This window comes from Anolis carolinensis, chromosome 4, assembly GCF_035594765.1.
Source record: "Anolis carolinensis isolate JA03-04 chromosome 4, rAnoCar3.1.pri, whole genome shotgun sequence".
NCBI lineage: Eukaryota > Metazoa > Chordata > Lepidosauria > Squamata > Dactyloidae > Anolis > Anolis carolinensis.
In genome coordinates this window covers 6,455,431-6,473,585 of record NC_085844.1, presented here as the reverse complement: position 1 = coordinate 6,473,585, position 18,155 = coordinate 6,455,431, and the positions used below count along the sequence as shown (strand labels likewise).

The 18,155-nt window shown below is 40.0% G+C and overlaps 1 protein-coding gene across 6 annotated transcripts in view; it reads left to right on the top strand.

The window, feature by feature from the left end:
• adgrb1 (adhesion G protein-coupled receptor B1) overlaps positions 1-9,975 on the top strand; it is a 447,596-nt gene extending 437,621 nt beyond the window's left edge. For 3 of the 6 annotated variants that reach the window (XM_062979947.1, XM_062979946.1, XM_062979949.1), the window contains 2 exons: positions 347-400; positions 8,474-9,975. In XM_062979947.1, the coding sequence (XP_062836017.1) occupies positions 347-400; positions 8,474-8,671 (252 nt within the window). In that variant the 3' untranslated portion in view covers positions 8,672-9,975. The remainder of the gene's footprint in view (positions 1-346; positions 401-8,473) is intronic. The other 3 variants (XM_062979950.1, XM_062979948.1, XM_062979951.1) reach the window with 1 other exon arrangement.
• Positions 9,976-18,155: the final 8,180 nt, after the last annotated feature.

The window sequence follows — 18,155 nt, the reverse complement described above, 5'->3', positions numbered from 1 at the left end:
GTTTTATATCACCACACTGGTATTGTAATTTCCCCAAGTAGAGGATCCTTCCTGAAGCTGAAGGATCTATACCTACCTAAATCCTCAAAATGAGTATTGCTCAGTTCCCTATGCTCTCCTCTGAAGGTCCATCAACTGTGGAAATCTCATTGGACTTGGACATGAGTAATACATGCCATGGTGCCCTACATGGGCTGGCTTTTTCCATGGCAAGGAGCTTGCCCATTTCTCATTACTATATGGTGTACCTGGACTTAACACGTCCATTCTGGTTTTATGAGTGTGGGCCAATCCATCTGTGTTTATTGAAAAGGGGGAAACACCCTGTTCTTTCTTGTATGTTTAGGCTATAAAACGGTGGAGTGTTTCCTCGGGTGGAAGTGATAAAACTAACGCTAGCGTAAGTTTCACTGCCTGTATTTTCTTGGAGAACCTTCTTCACTCCAAACCTTGCCATGATGCATGTCTCCAAATGCATTCTTCCTCCAGTATGAACCTCTGGCCCTCTCTGTTTATAAGCCAGGTATCCCTTGAATGCTTCCTTGACCCTTCCACACCTGACATTACCCAGCATAGAAGACCTAGGCAAGTCTTCCCATCCATCCACTTGCATAATAAGAGCCTTGATTGCATTTCCTCAAAGCCATTCCTAACTGAGAATGCCCTTCTCTTGCCTTGCCAATATCCAAAGATGGTGCCTACCTCCATCTTTATCATTAGCATGTTTTATGCCACATAACCTTTTCTAATCCTACAATCCAGTATTAAATCAGTGAGAAAATTGAAATATTCTCCAGAGCATTCCCTGTTGGTACTTCTTTCATGAAATATGTTTTTCTGTCATAGTTTCTTTGGGTTTCTTCATGTTTGGTTTCATTGCTAATGCCTATCACTATTATTTTTAGGTTCGGAAGATTAATAGCATGTTCCTGACTCATTTTGCTTGTTTTCTCAATATGAAAATGACTGTTGGATTGTGCATATGAGTACCTTCAGCTAGCCCAACCATCACTTGAATCCTGTTGTTAGCATCAGTTAGAATAGACTTATTGAATCACTAGGATTTATCTACATGTTCACCTCCCAGCCAACAGTTGACTCAATGGGTCTATTTTAGTTGGAATTAAACAATAGAATTCAGACCTCTATCTCTCCATAGACAAGTGTGTTACAAAAATGAGGTGGTCAACCTCATGGCTTACAAGAATAACTGATTGTTGCTGTTGTTTTTTTCCAGACACTGTGACAATGGAGAAGTAATGATGAATTAAATGTCATTGTTATTGGTTTTTGGTTCTATGAAGTTGATTTTGTATGATGGTAACTATCAATGAGAGATCTCTGAGAGACCTTAGCCAGAACTCTCTATTGTGGTCTACATTATGTACATTTACATATGCTTAACTACACAGCAGAAGCACTAGGCAGAGACCTATTAGTGAATTGCAAAGATGTTGCGAAAGAACACCAGCAAAAAATGTCCTGATGCACATTGGACAATATTGATGTGCACCTGCAATCACTAGATGGTATCCTAATGCACAGCATGACTGATTGTTTCAGTCCCGATGCACGTTGGTTCTCCATTGTTGAACACACAAGTCCCCCAACAGGATTCTGGTCCTGTTTGTAACAGCCCTACTCAGATCTTGCTAATTCAGGGTCATGGCTTCCTTTATTGAGACAATCCATTGGTAATGTGGTCTTCCTTGTTCAGCATCACCTTCAACTTTAACAAGAATTTTTATCTTTTTCTGTGAGTCGTGTTATCTTATGCTATGTCCAATGTTAGATAGCCTCAGTCCAGTCATTTTGGCTTCTAGTGAGAGTTCAGAGTTTCAAGTTACATCCATTTTTTTCCCAGTAGCATTCATAGGATTGGCCCTAGCACCATAATTCAAATCACATTAATTGTATTTCTGAGTTGGGTTTAACTTAAAAGAGAAAAAATGAAACAGTGATATTAAAAATGATAATAGGTGAGAACAATAGGCCACAGTAACAGCTATGCAATCTCATTTCCTTGTAAGAAAGTTTGAATGACCTGTGTCCTGAATGTATATGCACCATATAGAATTGCAGTGTAAATATATGAACATTTTATTTATATATTATTGCATTGCATTTTTAAAGAAAATTTTGTCCCATGCTCCATAAACATTCCCAGCAGCTTACCATTACAGATCAAGTTATGAACAAGAGAGGTTCTGTAGGGTTGTTCTTAAGTCGAATTTGCATGTAAGTCTGAACAGGTACATTTTGTAAGTGTAACTCAAGCCAAAAATATGTATTGTTTAGCTCTGGATATCATAGGGAAGGGTAAACACCCCTGTGGTGTTTGTTTTGCTGTCTGTTCAGAAGATTTCAGCTTACTCTCTGTCCCTGTGATAATTGGATTTGCCTGGTTGTGAAAACAAGGATTGGTGAGAAAGCTTCAGTGGAGACCCCTTTTCCTGATGATAACAACTCTTTCAGGAGTGAATTTCCCTTCCGTGGTGTAGATTTATCTCACTTCCTGTTGTCCCACCCCCATTCTTAACTATGAGTCATTTGAAAGTCAGATGTTTATAACTTGGGGACTGCCTATATAAGGGAGAAAAGACACCAGACACACTAAACTATGCACATTATTCTCCCCCTAAATGAGAGAAGATAGTAAAAATTATACATATTCGAATAGCCCATTAGAGCGGGAATTAAAGCACTGAAGACAAGTACTAAGAAATCATGTCCTGATGGTTTTATATCCATGTAATTTAAAGTGATTAGTGGAAATATAGTAAAACTTAATTGTAATCTTTTTCAAGTGAACAATGCCTTGAGTCCAGTCTTGGCAAAAAGGCATGATAATAAAGTTAATAATAATGATAACAACTTAGTTAGAAGATAGGTAAAGGAGTAAATTAATCAGCATGAAAACGTGTTTTGATGTAGGTGACTCTAACACTGAGATCATGGAAGGAAATAGTTCTTTTTCATTCCATAACTTTTCCTGAATTTGGATGACTAGTTTTAGACAACAGAAGTACCACAATCTTTGCAAAGAAGCACAAAAAATGATCTAAGTGTTCAACCAGCGTCGAAAGCAATCCAGCAGGAGACTAGAGCCTGTAACATCAGATGCATCCTTATACAAGACTAGGGTTTCCATCAGTACTGTTCTTCCAGCAAAATGATGGTTGATATCCTGCATCAAACACATAGCTAGGGCGTTGTAGCTGTGTTCCACCTCCCCATCAGACCTCTCCCAAAATCTTAAAATAGAGGCACCAGTACCAAAGGATGGCATTTCATGGGGCTGGCAGGCAGGGTGAGAAAGGATGATGCATCCGGATTCTACCACCAAGGTCACAAAGCAGAAGACCCTTGTGAGATCCTGTCATAACTCTTCATAGCACTGTGGCTTGCTGATAGGAGAAGTCTGGATATATCATCCTTCAGCATCTCAATCACCTGCACTATAGAACTCTGTCCTTCAACAGCTGTCAATTTTAATGTGGGTTGGAGGCAACATTTGCAATCATGGTAATGATGCCATGGTCATTAAAATGAATACCAAACAGATACAATGTCATAAGCCTAGCTGCCCTACTTAAATCTAGCTTCTAACATCTGTCTCCTATGTGTCTACTGTCACACCTCAGGATAGCTTCACCTTGCTATATACACCAGGCTGCACACAGGTTGAAGTCTTTTGTGGTTTATTAGAAAATAGAAGATAAATAGTTCTTTAAAAGCAGAAGTAAAGTTCCAAAAGATCATTACAAAACAAAGCCTTAGAGCAGGGGTCCTCAAACTTTTTAAACCGAGGGCCGGTCCACAATCCTTCAGACTGTTGAGGGGCCGGATTATCATTTGAAAAAAATATATAAATTCCGATGCACACTGCACATGTCTTATTTGTAGTGCAAAAACAACAACAAGAAGAAGAACAATGAAAGAACAATACAATATTTAAAAATAAAAACAATTTTAACCAACATACATTTATCAGGATTTCAATGGGAAGTGTGGTCCCATTCTGGCCAATGAGATAGTCAAGTTAATTAGGGTTGTTGTTGTTGTTGTTGTTGTTGTTGTTGTTGTATGCCTTCAAGTCATTTCAGACTTTGGGTGAGCCTAAGTCTAAAATTTATTTATTTATTATTTATTTATTTACTGCATTTATTTACTACATTTGTATCACACCTTTCTCACCCCAAAGGGGACTCAGAGTGGCTTACAAATTATATGTACATACAATATATTATATTATTAGCATAGCACAATATTAGCATTATATATTACTATATTGAACTATACTGTAATATTATTAGTAATATTATATGTAATATAGAATATATAATTAATATTATTATATGGTATTATTATTAGTGTTATATTGTATTACATTATAATATTATTATCAATATTATATGTATATACAATATATTATAAAACAGGGCGGGGGCCAGGTAAATGACCTTGGAGGGCCGCATCCGGCCCCCGGGCCTTAGTTTGGGGACCCCTGCCTTAGAGCATAATCCAAGAAATCATCAGGAATAAACAAAGTCCCATAGAGCATGACAAAGTCCCATGAACATGAACACACAAAGGCTGCAAGAAATCCAGTAGAACAAGAACTTGCTTCTTGATTGAATGAAAAGTTGCTTTGACAAAGGTTTGTCTCCCAACACACTGTTTAGTACCCTTTGCAGAGCATGAAAGCATTTCTTTGGCCTCTGACCTCCTTGTTTGCTATTCTCACACTCCTTCGAACCCTGAATTCCAAACGGTCAGCTCAATCTAGAGATTCCGTTTCATCAAGGCCAGCCAGCTCGTTAGCGTCTGTCTGCATGCTATCAGACTGAGAACTGTCCTCCTTTTTTGAGTCAATTTGCACCTGGCTAGTTTCAGTAACATCAACACTATTCCTGGCTGTGGGAAAACCTCTCTGTTCCTCATCTTCTACAACAGGGACACTCTGAACCTGAATCCTAAAATCCCTATCAGAATCAGCTTGAACCTGAATCCCATAATCCCCATCAGAGTCACGCTGAGGCTCCAACTGAGTCACAACATCTACTATGTAGTAAGCTCAATCTATCCTATGGAATCCTAGCAACTTAACAGGTTATAAGCCTTTGACAACGTAACAGGTTATACAACTTAACAGTTTATCAGCCAATTAAAAAAGAAATGGGTGTGAGGTTACGAAGCTCTCGTATGGGCTTATGGGTTTAATGGCACATTAAACCCATAAACTGCACCTTATTCTCTGTTATAGTTGTGTACCTTCTAGGACCTCATCAGATGAAGGTTCAAAAGCCGGGGACAGTCGGGGAAGCTGTGTGGAAGACCCCAGCTTCGTCCCTTTACCATAGTTGGGGTGGCCTGTCATCCCACAACGTTTCCCAGTAGTTCCCCACTTCCTTGTACACTGTCCCTGGCTTCTATAGTGAGGGTACAGATAATGCTAGGACAGCAGGAAAGCCCCGTCTTATGAGGTCAAAAGTCACTTCCAACCTAAGGCAACCCTAATATGGAATTATGAGGTTCTCTTAGCAAGGTTTTTTCAGAAGAGATTGCTCATGGTCTTCTTCTGAGGCTAAGAGAGTGTGACTTGCCAAAGATCACCCAAAGGGTTTCATGGCTGAGGAGGAAAATCTCTCAAGAGGTTAACAGGATGGGGCTCTAACAGTTGGGGGCTATCATGCTCCCTTTCCTTGGTTTCTGTTCACATTGAGTAGAGGTGCTGTACATGCACATTTTACTCTAATTTCTTTAGGGTTTATCTTGAATTCGTCATCTTACCTCTTTTCATGCTAACCCTCAGTCTTTGCTATGCCAGATGCATATGACAAAAATCCCTTTGTGAATGCTTCTAACACACTGCATTCGATCTCAATGGCCTGTTTCACAGAAAGGGGCATTGCTCTTGAACAATTTTCAAAGGATAGAAATACCTCTTTGGTTTCTGAAGTATGGCAGGGCCTTTGTACTTATGTCTTGCTGGCCGGCCTCCGATAAGCAACTGGTTAGGCACAGTATGAACCTAATGTTGGACTGGATAGACCATTAGTCCCATCCAGTGTGGCTATTCTTGTGTTCTTACAAACATGATGCATATGTATTCTTTCAGAAATGTGCCAAAATACAGCAACATGTGTTGACTAAGTTGGCACTAAGTCTCCAACACTACAGTAAGGAATTAGGGGTCAAGAGGAAAGGAGATTTTATCTGAAATGTTCATCTTCTTCTCTCTTTTAAAAGCATTAAGAGCAACCATGTTGATGAGGAATTCACATCAGTGTCATCAAGAATGGGGATATAAACCTTATCTTCCCCAATATCAGCTGGTAGCAAAAAATCAATGGAGAGGTGAATCCAGTATTGAGGAAAACGTGCCCTCTTGGTGTTCAAGAATGGAGACACTTGTGAAAAGTATTTAATGATACAACACTGACCCAGATTTCAGCACTACTGCTAAGCTATCTGGCTCCAAAGTGGCAATATATTGTACCATTTATGGCACTTTTTGAAAGACTACCCAGCAGCTACATTCAACAGTATGTAAGAAATCATTGGGATATACTGGCTATATAATGGCCAATCGTTAAACAGCAGTTATTTCACCTGCATGGAAAATTACTATGCAAACACTAAGTGAAAACCTTTCACATTGAACCTTTTCTTATATTTGAGTTTATTATTATCATTAGCAAAAAGCAAAGTAAATGGTAGGGTCAGAACGCCTTTTACAAGGTAAATGTTTAATTTGCTTTTCCTTGAGATTAATAATAGCTCAAAATAAGCACCTTCTTTAATTTCCCTGGTTGGGTACACATCTCTTTCAGTGCAATGCTAACTTATTTTGGGCTTTTGTTCATTTCCCTTCATCACTTTGGGTTTCAGTGCAGGATTTAAATGCATTACCCAAAGTGCTGAGTCCATCCATATCATAGGATCAGCAGCACCCGGAATAGATCCTTTAATATTTCGTCTAAAATGCAGGACAGATTGGCCATCTCACTGTTTCTGTGCTATTACCCAATTCAATTTATATCCATTGAGTTACTCTCCTAAATCCAATTCAAATCATAACTAGAGTAGATTCGTTGAATCAATAAAACCAAAGGAAGTGCTGAATTTTCAATTTCCATTGATTCAAGGCATCAACTGTATTCTATAGTGAATTCTACAGAAGGAAATGTTTGTTGTTATGCGCCTTCAAATAATTTCCAATTTATGGCAATGCTAAAGCAATTCTATCCCAAATTTCTTTAGAGAAGGTTTGTTGACATTGTGTTCCTCTGAGGATGAAGAAGTGTGCCTTGCCCGTGGATATCTATTAAGTTTCCATGATCAAGTGGGGATGCAAAACCTGATTTCTCAGTGTCCTAACCCAAAAATCAAAGAAAGACACCACATTACTCTGCTGAGAAGGAAATGTAGATACCCAAATGACACTACCAAAAACATGGATACATTCTTGGTTTCCATATGCATGCAGACATCACAGAATGCAGAATCCTTTTTCATTAATGATATTTGTTTCCAATATGGGGGGGAAATGAGAAATCTTCTTTGAGGACATCATCTATGACCCAAAGCTTTTGTAGACAACAGCTTTAAAAATAGTGGTTCAAGAAATCCATCTGTTAGGGATTCCTCTTCTTCAGAAGAGGAAGGGGAGCAGGGAAGTGTTCATGAATCTGAGGGTGAGTTGGAATCTGAGGAGGATATTTTGCAAGTACCCACATTTCAGGAGAGGCAAAAGGAAACAGAGCAGAGATGTTGTTCTGCTAGAATAGCTGCCAGAAATGCAGCTGAGTAATTGGGAACTGCCCTGGCAGCTGTGAGGGGACTCAGGGCTATAAAGCAGAAGCAGGTACAGCCAGCTCTTGTTGGTAACAAACTGACTCTTCATTCCCCTTGTGCCTGCTTCAAGTCTGCATCTGGGAAACTGCCCCTAAGGATTTATTGCTGTTTCTTTGTCTGAAGTAAGACTGCTATTTGATTTGGGAATTTATCAGAGAATAATAATAATAATAATAATAATTATTATTATTATTATTATTATTATTATTTAATTTTTATACCCTGCCACCATCTCCCCAGAGGGACTTGGGGCGGCTCACAAATATAAAACCAGCATACAGAGTATCAAATACCAAAAACACACAAATAAGATTAAAAGGCATAAAACTTGCCCTAAGATTTCCTTGCTTCCTTTTGCATTATTCCACTGAGTGTGCTGTTCTTTATGTTTTGCTGAAGTAAAGCAGTTTTCATTTACTTACCACAGTATATTAAGACTGTTCTTGAAAGACAAAACAGGACACCATCCCCTGGTTCTTGGAGTTGTATTTCAATCACTCCGGAGTTCTTGAATAAATACATTTGCCAGTTCGCCTCCCAAATCTCAGAGTGCTATCCTTGCTTAGTGCCCAAGAAATCTAACTTCCTCCTTCTCTTTTTCCCTCCTCCGTAGCAAGAAAAACAGCAGACGCCAAACAAGAGACCCTGGGAAGGAATCCGGAAGGTCCACTCGCCCCCGGCGTGGGTTAAAAAGGACATGGAGCCTATTTCCCCGTCTCCTTTGGAACTCAAAACTGTCGAGTGGGAAAAGGCAGGGGCCACCATCCCTCTGGTGGGACAGGACATCATTGACCTCCAGACAGAAGTCTGAGAAGGCTAAGAGGAGAAAGACTCTGAGGGCGCCTGTCCGTTCCCCCTGCCAGGAAACAACACAAAAACCGACAACAACAACGTACAAGCCGATAAGATGTTTTTTATATATTAAAAAAAGAACCAATTAAATGGAATCAAAGTGGAACGAGAAAAGTCTGTTGGTTTCTTTGCGAAACCCTTGGGTTGAAGAGGAAGGATATCCGGAGTAACCTTTGTATTGTTCTCTGCAGACAGAATTGGGGGGAATCTATTACTTTGTAGAACATAGTAGCAGTAGGTGCAGAATGTAATACGGTCTTTCCCAGGTAAGGAAGGAAGGAAGGTAGGAGAAAGGAAGCAGGCCGAGGGGAAGGAAGGAAGTGGGGGGATGGGGAGGATCCACGTTTTTCGAACATGACCTCAGCCTCCAGTTCTCAGTAGTGAAGGGGTGGCTAAAGGTTGTTTTGATAGAGATCAGTAGCAAGGGGCGTCAGGAGTGAAGGAACCTACAACCAGAAGGAAGGAACCAAGCAGCGAAAGACCACTGTTCCTCTGGAGAAGGCCAACAGGCAGTTGGTTCTTGGGATGTTAATGGGAGGACATGAAAGATGCCCATCTGCCTTCCATCCCCTTGAAGCTATCAGAAAGGAATCTGAAGAAAATCTAGGAAAGTGTTCCTGGTGGCTGGATTTCTCTAGCAGTTCTCCAGGAGTAACGTCAGCGAGGCGGGAGAGCAAGTCCTGAGGAGTAACTCCAAAAACGTCTTCTTCCATACTGGATTTTCAGAACTCTTTGAGGATCAGAGCAGCAACGGTGTCAGAACCGCGAGTGTGATGTGTGAACCATTGGCGGGAGCTTTTCTTAAGACAATTGGGTTCCATTCAACCTTTCTCCAGAGACACACACACACAATGAAAAGGACAACAAACATTACTGGGTAAGGGAGGGGTTTTTATAAAAATAAAAGCAAAAGCAAACCATGAACTAAAAAGAATGTAGGTCATTATACTGACTGTTAGTAGATCCTAGACAAAGCTAACGGTGGGCCTTTGTACAAAAAGGGTCACGTGGCCTCATCCCCCTCCTTTTATTTTCAAAAGACTCAACAGTGACCCCTCCTCGTCCACTTTCTCAAAGTGGATGCTACCTGGTTAACAGACCAGAAACATTGAGGACATGGAGAACATTGCCTTAGGACTTTGAGACAAACTGGACAAAAAAAATAAACATTGAGTAACATCTACTTGGGGAAAAATCTATTTTTTTCTTGTTTTTCTTTTCTTCTTTTTCTTTTCTTCAATAAAAAGACAACTTGAAACCCAAGGAATTCCCTTTCTTTAACTTGAATCCTTCCAAATGTCTTTTGCTATGTTGTGGTTCTGTGCAAATGCGATAAGAATTCCAGGTTGGTTTTTATACCTTTGATTCTAAGGGGAAATGAGGAGATTCTAAGGGGAAACCAAACATGATTGACTTTGGGTTGCTCTGAGTTTTCCGGGCTGTATGGCCATGTTCCAGAAGCATTCTCTCCTGACGTTTCGCTCACATCTATGGCAGGCATCCTCAGAGGTTGTGAGGTCTGTTGGAAACCAGGCAGGAAGCAGCCAGGCTTTGAAGCGGCAAAGACATTCAATGCTAATCAAAGTGGCCAATTGCAACATTCACATCTCAAACAGACAAGAGTTCTTTCTCCCAACCTGGACTTTCCACAGATATATAAGCCCCACAGACTTCACAACCTCTGAGGATGCCTGCCATAGATGCGAGTGAAACGTCAGGAGAGAATGCTTTTGGAACATGGCCATACAGCCCGGAAAATTCACAGCAACCCAGTGATCCCGGCCATGAAAGCCTTCAACAACCTCCACAATGTCAGAATATTGCATTGTATTGTGTAAACTACCAAAACAGATTCTGCTTCTTTCTTTTGATCCAGGGCAAAAATCTGACCTTAAGCCAGAACTGCCATGATTAAAATAAGTTTAATGCTATGATTTTTATAGGAAACCCATAGAGATCGGCAACACTATTGTCCACTGCAACTAATGCAACTGTAATGAAGATAACTTGAAGCACTAATCTTGAGTTTTTCAAATAATATTTATATGTTCTAATAATTTCTTCTGTTTCTGCATTGAAATAGCAAAGCACAAACTTTCCTGTGATATATTTTTGCCATTTAACAGGATAATAGTCAGCAATATTTAAACAAAGAAGTATCAGGATCTATTTAACTGTCCTATATATCATAGAATTGTCGATATATCCCTATATGAGCAATTCTCAAAAATTACCGATATCCCTATATTTTTCTCCATGATATAAATGCTTGCTATAATTCAAATTTTATTCTTTGTCTACCTATCACAGAGGTCTTTTTGCCAGTGGTAAATATATGGGGAGAGGAGTTTTGAACTTCATTTAAAGGAAAATGTATATATGCAAGAAAGGAATGGAGATAGAATTGCAGACTTATAAGGTATAACTACATGGCAGAATGAATGCAATTTTTATTCCCATGGCTCAATTCTATAGAATAATCAGGTTTGTAGTCTGTTTGTTTGTTTGGTTGTGTTGTTTGTTGGGGGGTGAAGCCAGCTCTCTTTGACAGAGAAAGCTCAAGACCTTGTAAAATGACAACTCCCAATATTTCATAGCATTGAGCCATGTCAATTCTAGTGCATTCATTCTAAAGTAGCCATGGGCAAACTTCATCCTTCCAGGTATTTGGACTTCAACTCCCAGAAATCCCAGCCAGCGCTATTAGGAATTGTAGGAGTTGAAGTCCAAAACATCTTGAGGGCTGAAGTTTGCCCACACCTGTTGTAAAGTGTATATTCAGCCACAAAGCTGGAAGAGATTGCAAAGACATACTGCCATGTAAGAATCCACATCTTTAAAAATCCCTTGAACTGGGAGTCTAGAAGCTGTATTTGAAGATCTCCAAAGAAGGAGAGGGGACCATCCCTTGAAGTAGTATGCCGATAGTCTTTTTAGAACAGGAACAATGGGTTAGTTCCCAAAAGGGGGTTATATTAGTTCACTGGTGGCTGAATGACATATGGGGCTTGTTTCAGTTAAGACAGACCAAAGCTGCTTAATGCAAACCTGAAGCATGTCAAACAAAGTTGTGTGTTGCTCTTAGTTTTCTCAGAGAATCTGGAATAAATCACAACTTTGGTCCTGGGTAAGCATTTGGGCTGATTCCAACATGGAACTGGCTGCAACTATTTACATGGCCATCCCATAGTTTATTTATTTATTTATTTACAGCATTTTTACCCTGCCTTTCTCACCCGAGGGGACTCAAGGCAGCTTACAAAATCTTGCAAAATTCAATGCCAATAACAAGTTCAAAATAAAGCGTAACACATTTAAAACGATTAAACATTACTTAATAAAACACTATACAAAACTTAAAACATAAATACTTAAATCCATTCATCCAGGGACCATTTGCTTTGTATGGTATCCAGCAGGCACAACATGGGTCGTGTCTGCTGTATGTTGCCAAAACAACATGGTAATTGTTTATTATTTATTTATTATTTACAGTACAGTAGAGTCTCACTTATCCAACATAAACGGGCCGGCAGAACATTAAGTGAATATGTTGGCTAATAAGGAGGGATTAAGGAAAAGCCTATTAAACATCAAATTAGGTTATGGTTTTACAAATTAAGCACCAAAACTTCATGTCATACAACAAATTTGACAGAAAAAGTAGTTCAATATGCAGTAATGCTATGTAGTAATAATTACTGTATTTACAAATTTAGCACCAAAATATCATGATGTTTTGAAAACATTGACTACAAAAATGCGTTGGATAATCCAGAACATTGGATAAGTGAGTGTTGGATAAGTGAGACTCTACTGTATTTATATTCTGTCCTCACCACAAAGGGGACTCAGGGCGGATCACAATGTACATATACGTGGCAAACATTCAATGCCATTAGACAAACAACAGACAGACAGACAGGCACAGAGGCTATTTAACTTCCCAGCTTCTGGCTTTGGGAGGATATGCTCGATTCTGGCCACAGGAGGAGCTGCTGCTTCGTCATTCACTGTGATGACAAGTCCTTTTTGATGGAGTACTTCCTCGTCCAGTGTTGTAAATCAGTTATATTAGCCTCCCCACATAAGCGGTCCCTAAATTTTCCTACTTGATAGATGCAACTGTCTTTCGGGTTGCTTAGGTCAACAACGAGCAGGGCTATTTTTTACTTTAATCGTCAGATGCTCACTCTGACATGGGCTGGCCTCGAACTCATGACCTCTTGGTCATAGTGATTTATTGCAGCTGGCTACTAACCAGCCTGTGCCACAGCCCAGCCCAATTGAAGAAAGGAGCAAAAAAAAGAAGGAGATGATGCCTCTTGTCCATCCTCCATCCATCCTGTGTTGCTTGGAGCCCAAATTGACATCATTCCAGGTGACAAGTAATAGTCACTAGCCATGCCATTCACCACTCCAGAGCAGCCCTGAGATAAAGGATCCTTATAGAGCAGGCATGGGCCAACTTGAGCCTCCAGGTGTTTTGGACTTCAACTTCCACAACTCCTAACAGTTGGTAGGCTGTTAGGAATTGTGGGAGTTGAAGTCCAAAACACCTGGAGGGAGGGCCCAAGTTGTCCCATGCCTATTGTGGAGGGCTAGACTCTTAGAACGACTGGAATTCTAAACAGGAATTCAAACATGAGCTGGGAAGACATGTTTCCAATTTCTGACTCAGTCCAAAAGATTCACTCATTAATATTAGGATAGTTGGAGTCTTGCCTACCTAATAGGGTTGCTGCTAGGATGCCAAGGTGGGAAATAATAAAGTCATTGGAGGAAAAGCAGAATGGCAGTTTAAAGGGAAGAGAAGCAAATGTGAAAATGCTCTAGAGAAGGTTTAAGTGTTTTGCTCCTGTAAAAACAAAGGAGGAAATGTCTGCCTCCCCCAAGCAAGATAAATTGAGCCCGGTGTGTGCACAGGTAAGGTGTCTTAGCAATTAACTTTTCCATGTTGTGCTTTTCAAAAGTAAACAAGGGATCAGACTATTAATCCACTGAGTTCAAGAGGCTTAAAATGAATTCAGTACAGCTATGCAAATGGAACAGGGTTTTAGACCATGTTATATGGGATTTGCCGAGGAAAGTTCTCACCCACGGCCCCAGTGTGAGTATTTAGGACTTGGATTTCATTTTATCATGCAGGTGTGATCAACCTTCTTCTACTAATAATTTTCTCAGGCGGTTTATGTGCAGCTCTCTTAAAATTCCATATCAACTTTTTCAGTCATGTTGAGATTTACTGATGGTATGGGTTTGGTATTGTGACAAGGGTCCTGCTTCTGAAAATTGCAGCCTCAAGCCCTGGCTAGAAATACCATCATATTGCAGCCTGATGGCCAACAGAATAAATCTTCTTCACTCAAAAGTATTTTCTTGGAGTTGCAGGTGGGCTTTGGGCAACATTTCAAATCATGGCAATAATTGTGAATACAAAATATAGCTCCATATGAAATGGTTATGGATCTGTAACTCTAGCTTATGAATCCATAACTGCAATGCTGAAGGCCAACAGATATCAATAGAGGTCACTAAGGGCAGAATGTTGTTGATCTTTCATGTGTAGTTAAATTCTCTCATGAAGAGATTTACGTTCCTGATGTGTCTGATGCGGAGTTATCTCAGGCCCCTTCTACACTGACATATAATCCAGATTATCAAAGCAGATAATCCACATTATCTGCTTTGAACTGGATGATATGAGTCTACACTGCCATATAATCCAGCTCAGAGCAGATAATCTGGATTTTATATGGCAGTGTAGAAGAGACCTTAGCTGCAGAAGCAAAGTTGGGTTGTGATGCCACCTTACATGGTATATGAGTGTCCATTATGCATGGGATGTCTGGACATTTGGTTGTGCATTTGCTTGCACATTTTGTGCATTTATTCAGTTGCTCAATGTTGCCATTCAACCCAAGAATGTTCCATAAAACAATTAATTCATGGCTTCACGTGGAGGTGTGTTACAGTATGCAACCCTGATGTGATGTCTCCGTTACTGTCAATAGAGCTATCAGAATTTATCAAGGGAATTCAAAAGAGAGTATCCTTTTAGTGACATCTACTGGTATAAAATGCACCATGCATATGGATTATTGCGGAATGGCCACCTGCAACTTTTGGAGATGGAAGCAGATGGATTCATGCAGGATTCAGACTCATGCAAACTATGTGGAGTATGCACAGAAGGTGTCAACTTCTTCTATAATGAGACTTCAGGTCTCACTGCAGGAATTGCAGCTGCATATTGCATTGGCGCAATGCAATTACACAAACACATTAAGGTTTCTGCTATATACATGTACCAATAGCCTACACATGCTTCCTGGTATCCAGTGATTGTGTAATGAATGGCAAATATAATCCCACCAATGCCTATTTATACTCTGTGCAGCAATGTTGAATCTTGACCCAAATGGCCATAGATTTAATATACAAATGATGTTTCTTTTGCTGGTGACATACAGTAGAGTCTCACTTATCCAACATAAACGGGCCGGCAGAACGTTGGATAAGTGAATATGTTGGATAATAAGGAGGGATTAAGGAAAAACCTATTAAACATCAAATTCGGTTATGATTTTACAAATTAAGCACCAAAACATCATGTTATACCAACAAATTTGATGGAAAAAGTAGTTCAATATGCAGTAATGCTATGTAGTAATTACTGTATTTACAAATTTAGCACCAAAATATCATGATATTTGACTACAAAACTGCATTGGATAATCCAGAACATTGGATAAGTGAGTGTTGGATAAGTGAGACTCTACTGTACTTGAGAATGATTTCAAGGAAATGTAAAAAAAAAAAAAAAGGTGTTGGAAGGAGTCATCCAATGTATCTAAGGGTTCCAGGCATTCCCAATTGATTGTGACTTGACTGATCCATGTTTATGATGCTTAGATAATATGGGACCATAGTAATAGGGTGGTGGGGTTGTTGTGTGCTTTCTGGGCTATACAGCCATGTTCCAGAAGTATTCTCTCCTAACGTTTCACCCACATCTATGGCAGGCATCCTCAGAGGTTGTGAGGTAATAGGGTGGTATTTTCTTTTAGATGATACTGTCCTGACTTAGTGATGTAAGAAGAGGTCCTTAATGGATGATCTCTCCCTGAACAAAAAACAAAACCAAACAGGAACAGGAACAGAAACAACAACAAAAAAAACCCTGGAATATCTAAATTAGTAATAGAAGCATCCGTGTCTGAGAAGCATTGAATTCACTTCAAGATATCTCCAAAATGTGGACCCTATTTGGTGGTGGCCATGAGCATTTTGGAGAAATCCTTTATAGGCCAGATTGAAACCAGCAGAAATTACCATCTGCCTCTGATCTAAGGGAAGGAAGACATACAATATTTGTGAAGGTAAAGACAGAGGCTTATAACCAACCCACTTCTTATTTTGTTCAAGGGTCTTTCTGTTAGGCTTTGCTAGTGCCTTTGCTCTGTTGTTTGTTTTAGAGAGTGAGTGAAGGACAAGTCATGTTTCATTGTGCATGTGCTTATTTTGTGTGTAAATCCCTAACAAAAACCTGGACTTGCTTTTTTTAAAGCATACCATGTGGACACCAGATTGGACACCCAAACTATTAGAAAGCACACCTGCAGTCAAAGAGGTGGTGATGCAATGTGCAGGAGAAACATATCTTTCTTCATCAAACCAGTTTTGGGCACCACAATTCAATATGGGCAAACTGGAATGTATCCAGATGTGATCGAGGTGACCACCCTCCCCCCCAGGACTTTGTAAAAGATAGTTCAAAAATCAAGACTTTATGTTCTATATTCCATATATTTATAGTAGAAGGTGATTGAGACTTTTTACTGGAGTTTACTGTGGATTATCCCTGCACTCTGAGGCAAGAGATAACAACTTCATGAATTGTAAAATCATGCTGCTAAAACTCCACTTTTATGAATTTCCATGCTGGGTTCTCCAGATGTTATGAACTTTGTTCTTATCAAATATTTTCAATTGTTTATATCATTCATGATTCCCCTTTATGCAATGTAACTCACTTTTATGGATTCTCCCTTATTTCCATGAAATCTATCTGTCCGCCTATATGTATTTGTACTCTTTGGGATCCCCGGAAAATATGTATTTTTCCCAGCATGGTTTATATTCCAACTTTATTTTATTTTTTCATTTTATTTCATATAATTGTCAAGTCATGAAATCAAATAGGAAAAATTTTGAACTCAACCTGAACCCCAGAACCTATCCCATTTCCTATGACCCAGGCTTCCCTTCCCAAAAACAAAAGGATAATCTGCCATCGCTAAACCCAATCAAATTCAGATTGCATGGACAATATAGGGCTTGAGTCGCCGAATTCGGAGTGTTGACCTAAAGGTGATTCGCCCCAAGGCAAACATTGTCATATCTCACCCAAAGGAAAATCCAGGACACCTCAGGAAGGTGCCCTGCGGAGCCTGTCAATGTGGCTCATCACCACCCATCTTTACTTCCACCTTTGACACCCCAAGGCATATCTAAAATCTGTATACGTGACAGAAACCCGGACACCCATGATTGCTGCCATTAATCCCTTTAGAAATCGATCTAGCAGGACTTAATCCGACAGTTCCTGCCCTGTCACCCCATTGTTTCAATAACTCCCGCCTTCTCTTTCTTGATTGGCCCGAGTAGAGACAAAAGGTAGCTTCCTATTGGGCCAACGGAGCAAGGCGGGAAACGAAAGCCCGCCTCGTTCAACCTTCTAGCCTATCAACGATCAGATGGGCGGGGGAGCGGGGCGGGAAATTCAAAGGGCTGTCAGACTGAAATTTTGTATAAATATGGCTTTATTTTGATTATGTGGTACCCTAGTAGACCGAATGATCGCTACTAGAGTCCTCTTCAGCTGAATTGCTCAATAAAGACTCCTTGGCGGATTTTCCTTCAACTTTGGCGGACCTTCTTCATTTCGGCTTCAGGTTGTATTGCGGCTCATATTTTCCTATTGGCTCCGCCAAGGTCCGTTCTCTCAGGACCGGATCGGGTCTCTCCTCAAGGGCCCCGATCCCCTAAAACGCGGTCGACAACACAGAGAGCAGCATTCAAAATAGACTGGAAGCATTGAGTTGGAAAGGACTGGAATGACTATTCAGCCCAGTCCTCTGCACGGCATGAATACACCATTAAACCAGTCTTGAGAGATGACCATACAACTTTGGTTTCTCCAGAACGGCATATGAAGTCCCAGCTTATGGAAACCACGGAAGAATTGCTTTTTTGAATTTAATGTTATTAACCCCATATCACGATGACTTTGACTTATGGCAACCCTGTGGCAGAGAGACCTTCAAATCATCATATCCTCACATTTTGCAGACTCTGGGCATCCATGGCTTTTTGGATGAAATCTCTCTGTCTGAAATGTGGTCTTCCTCTTTTCTTGTTGCCTTCGACCTTATCAAACA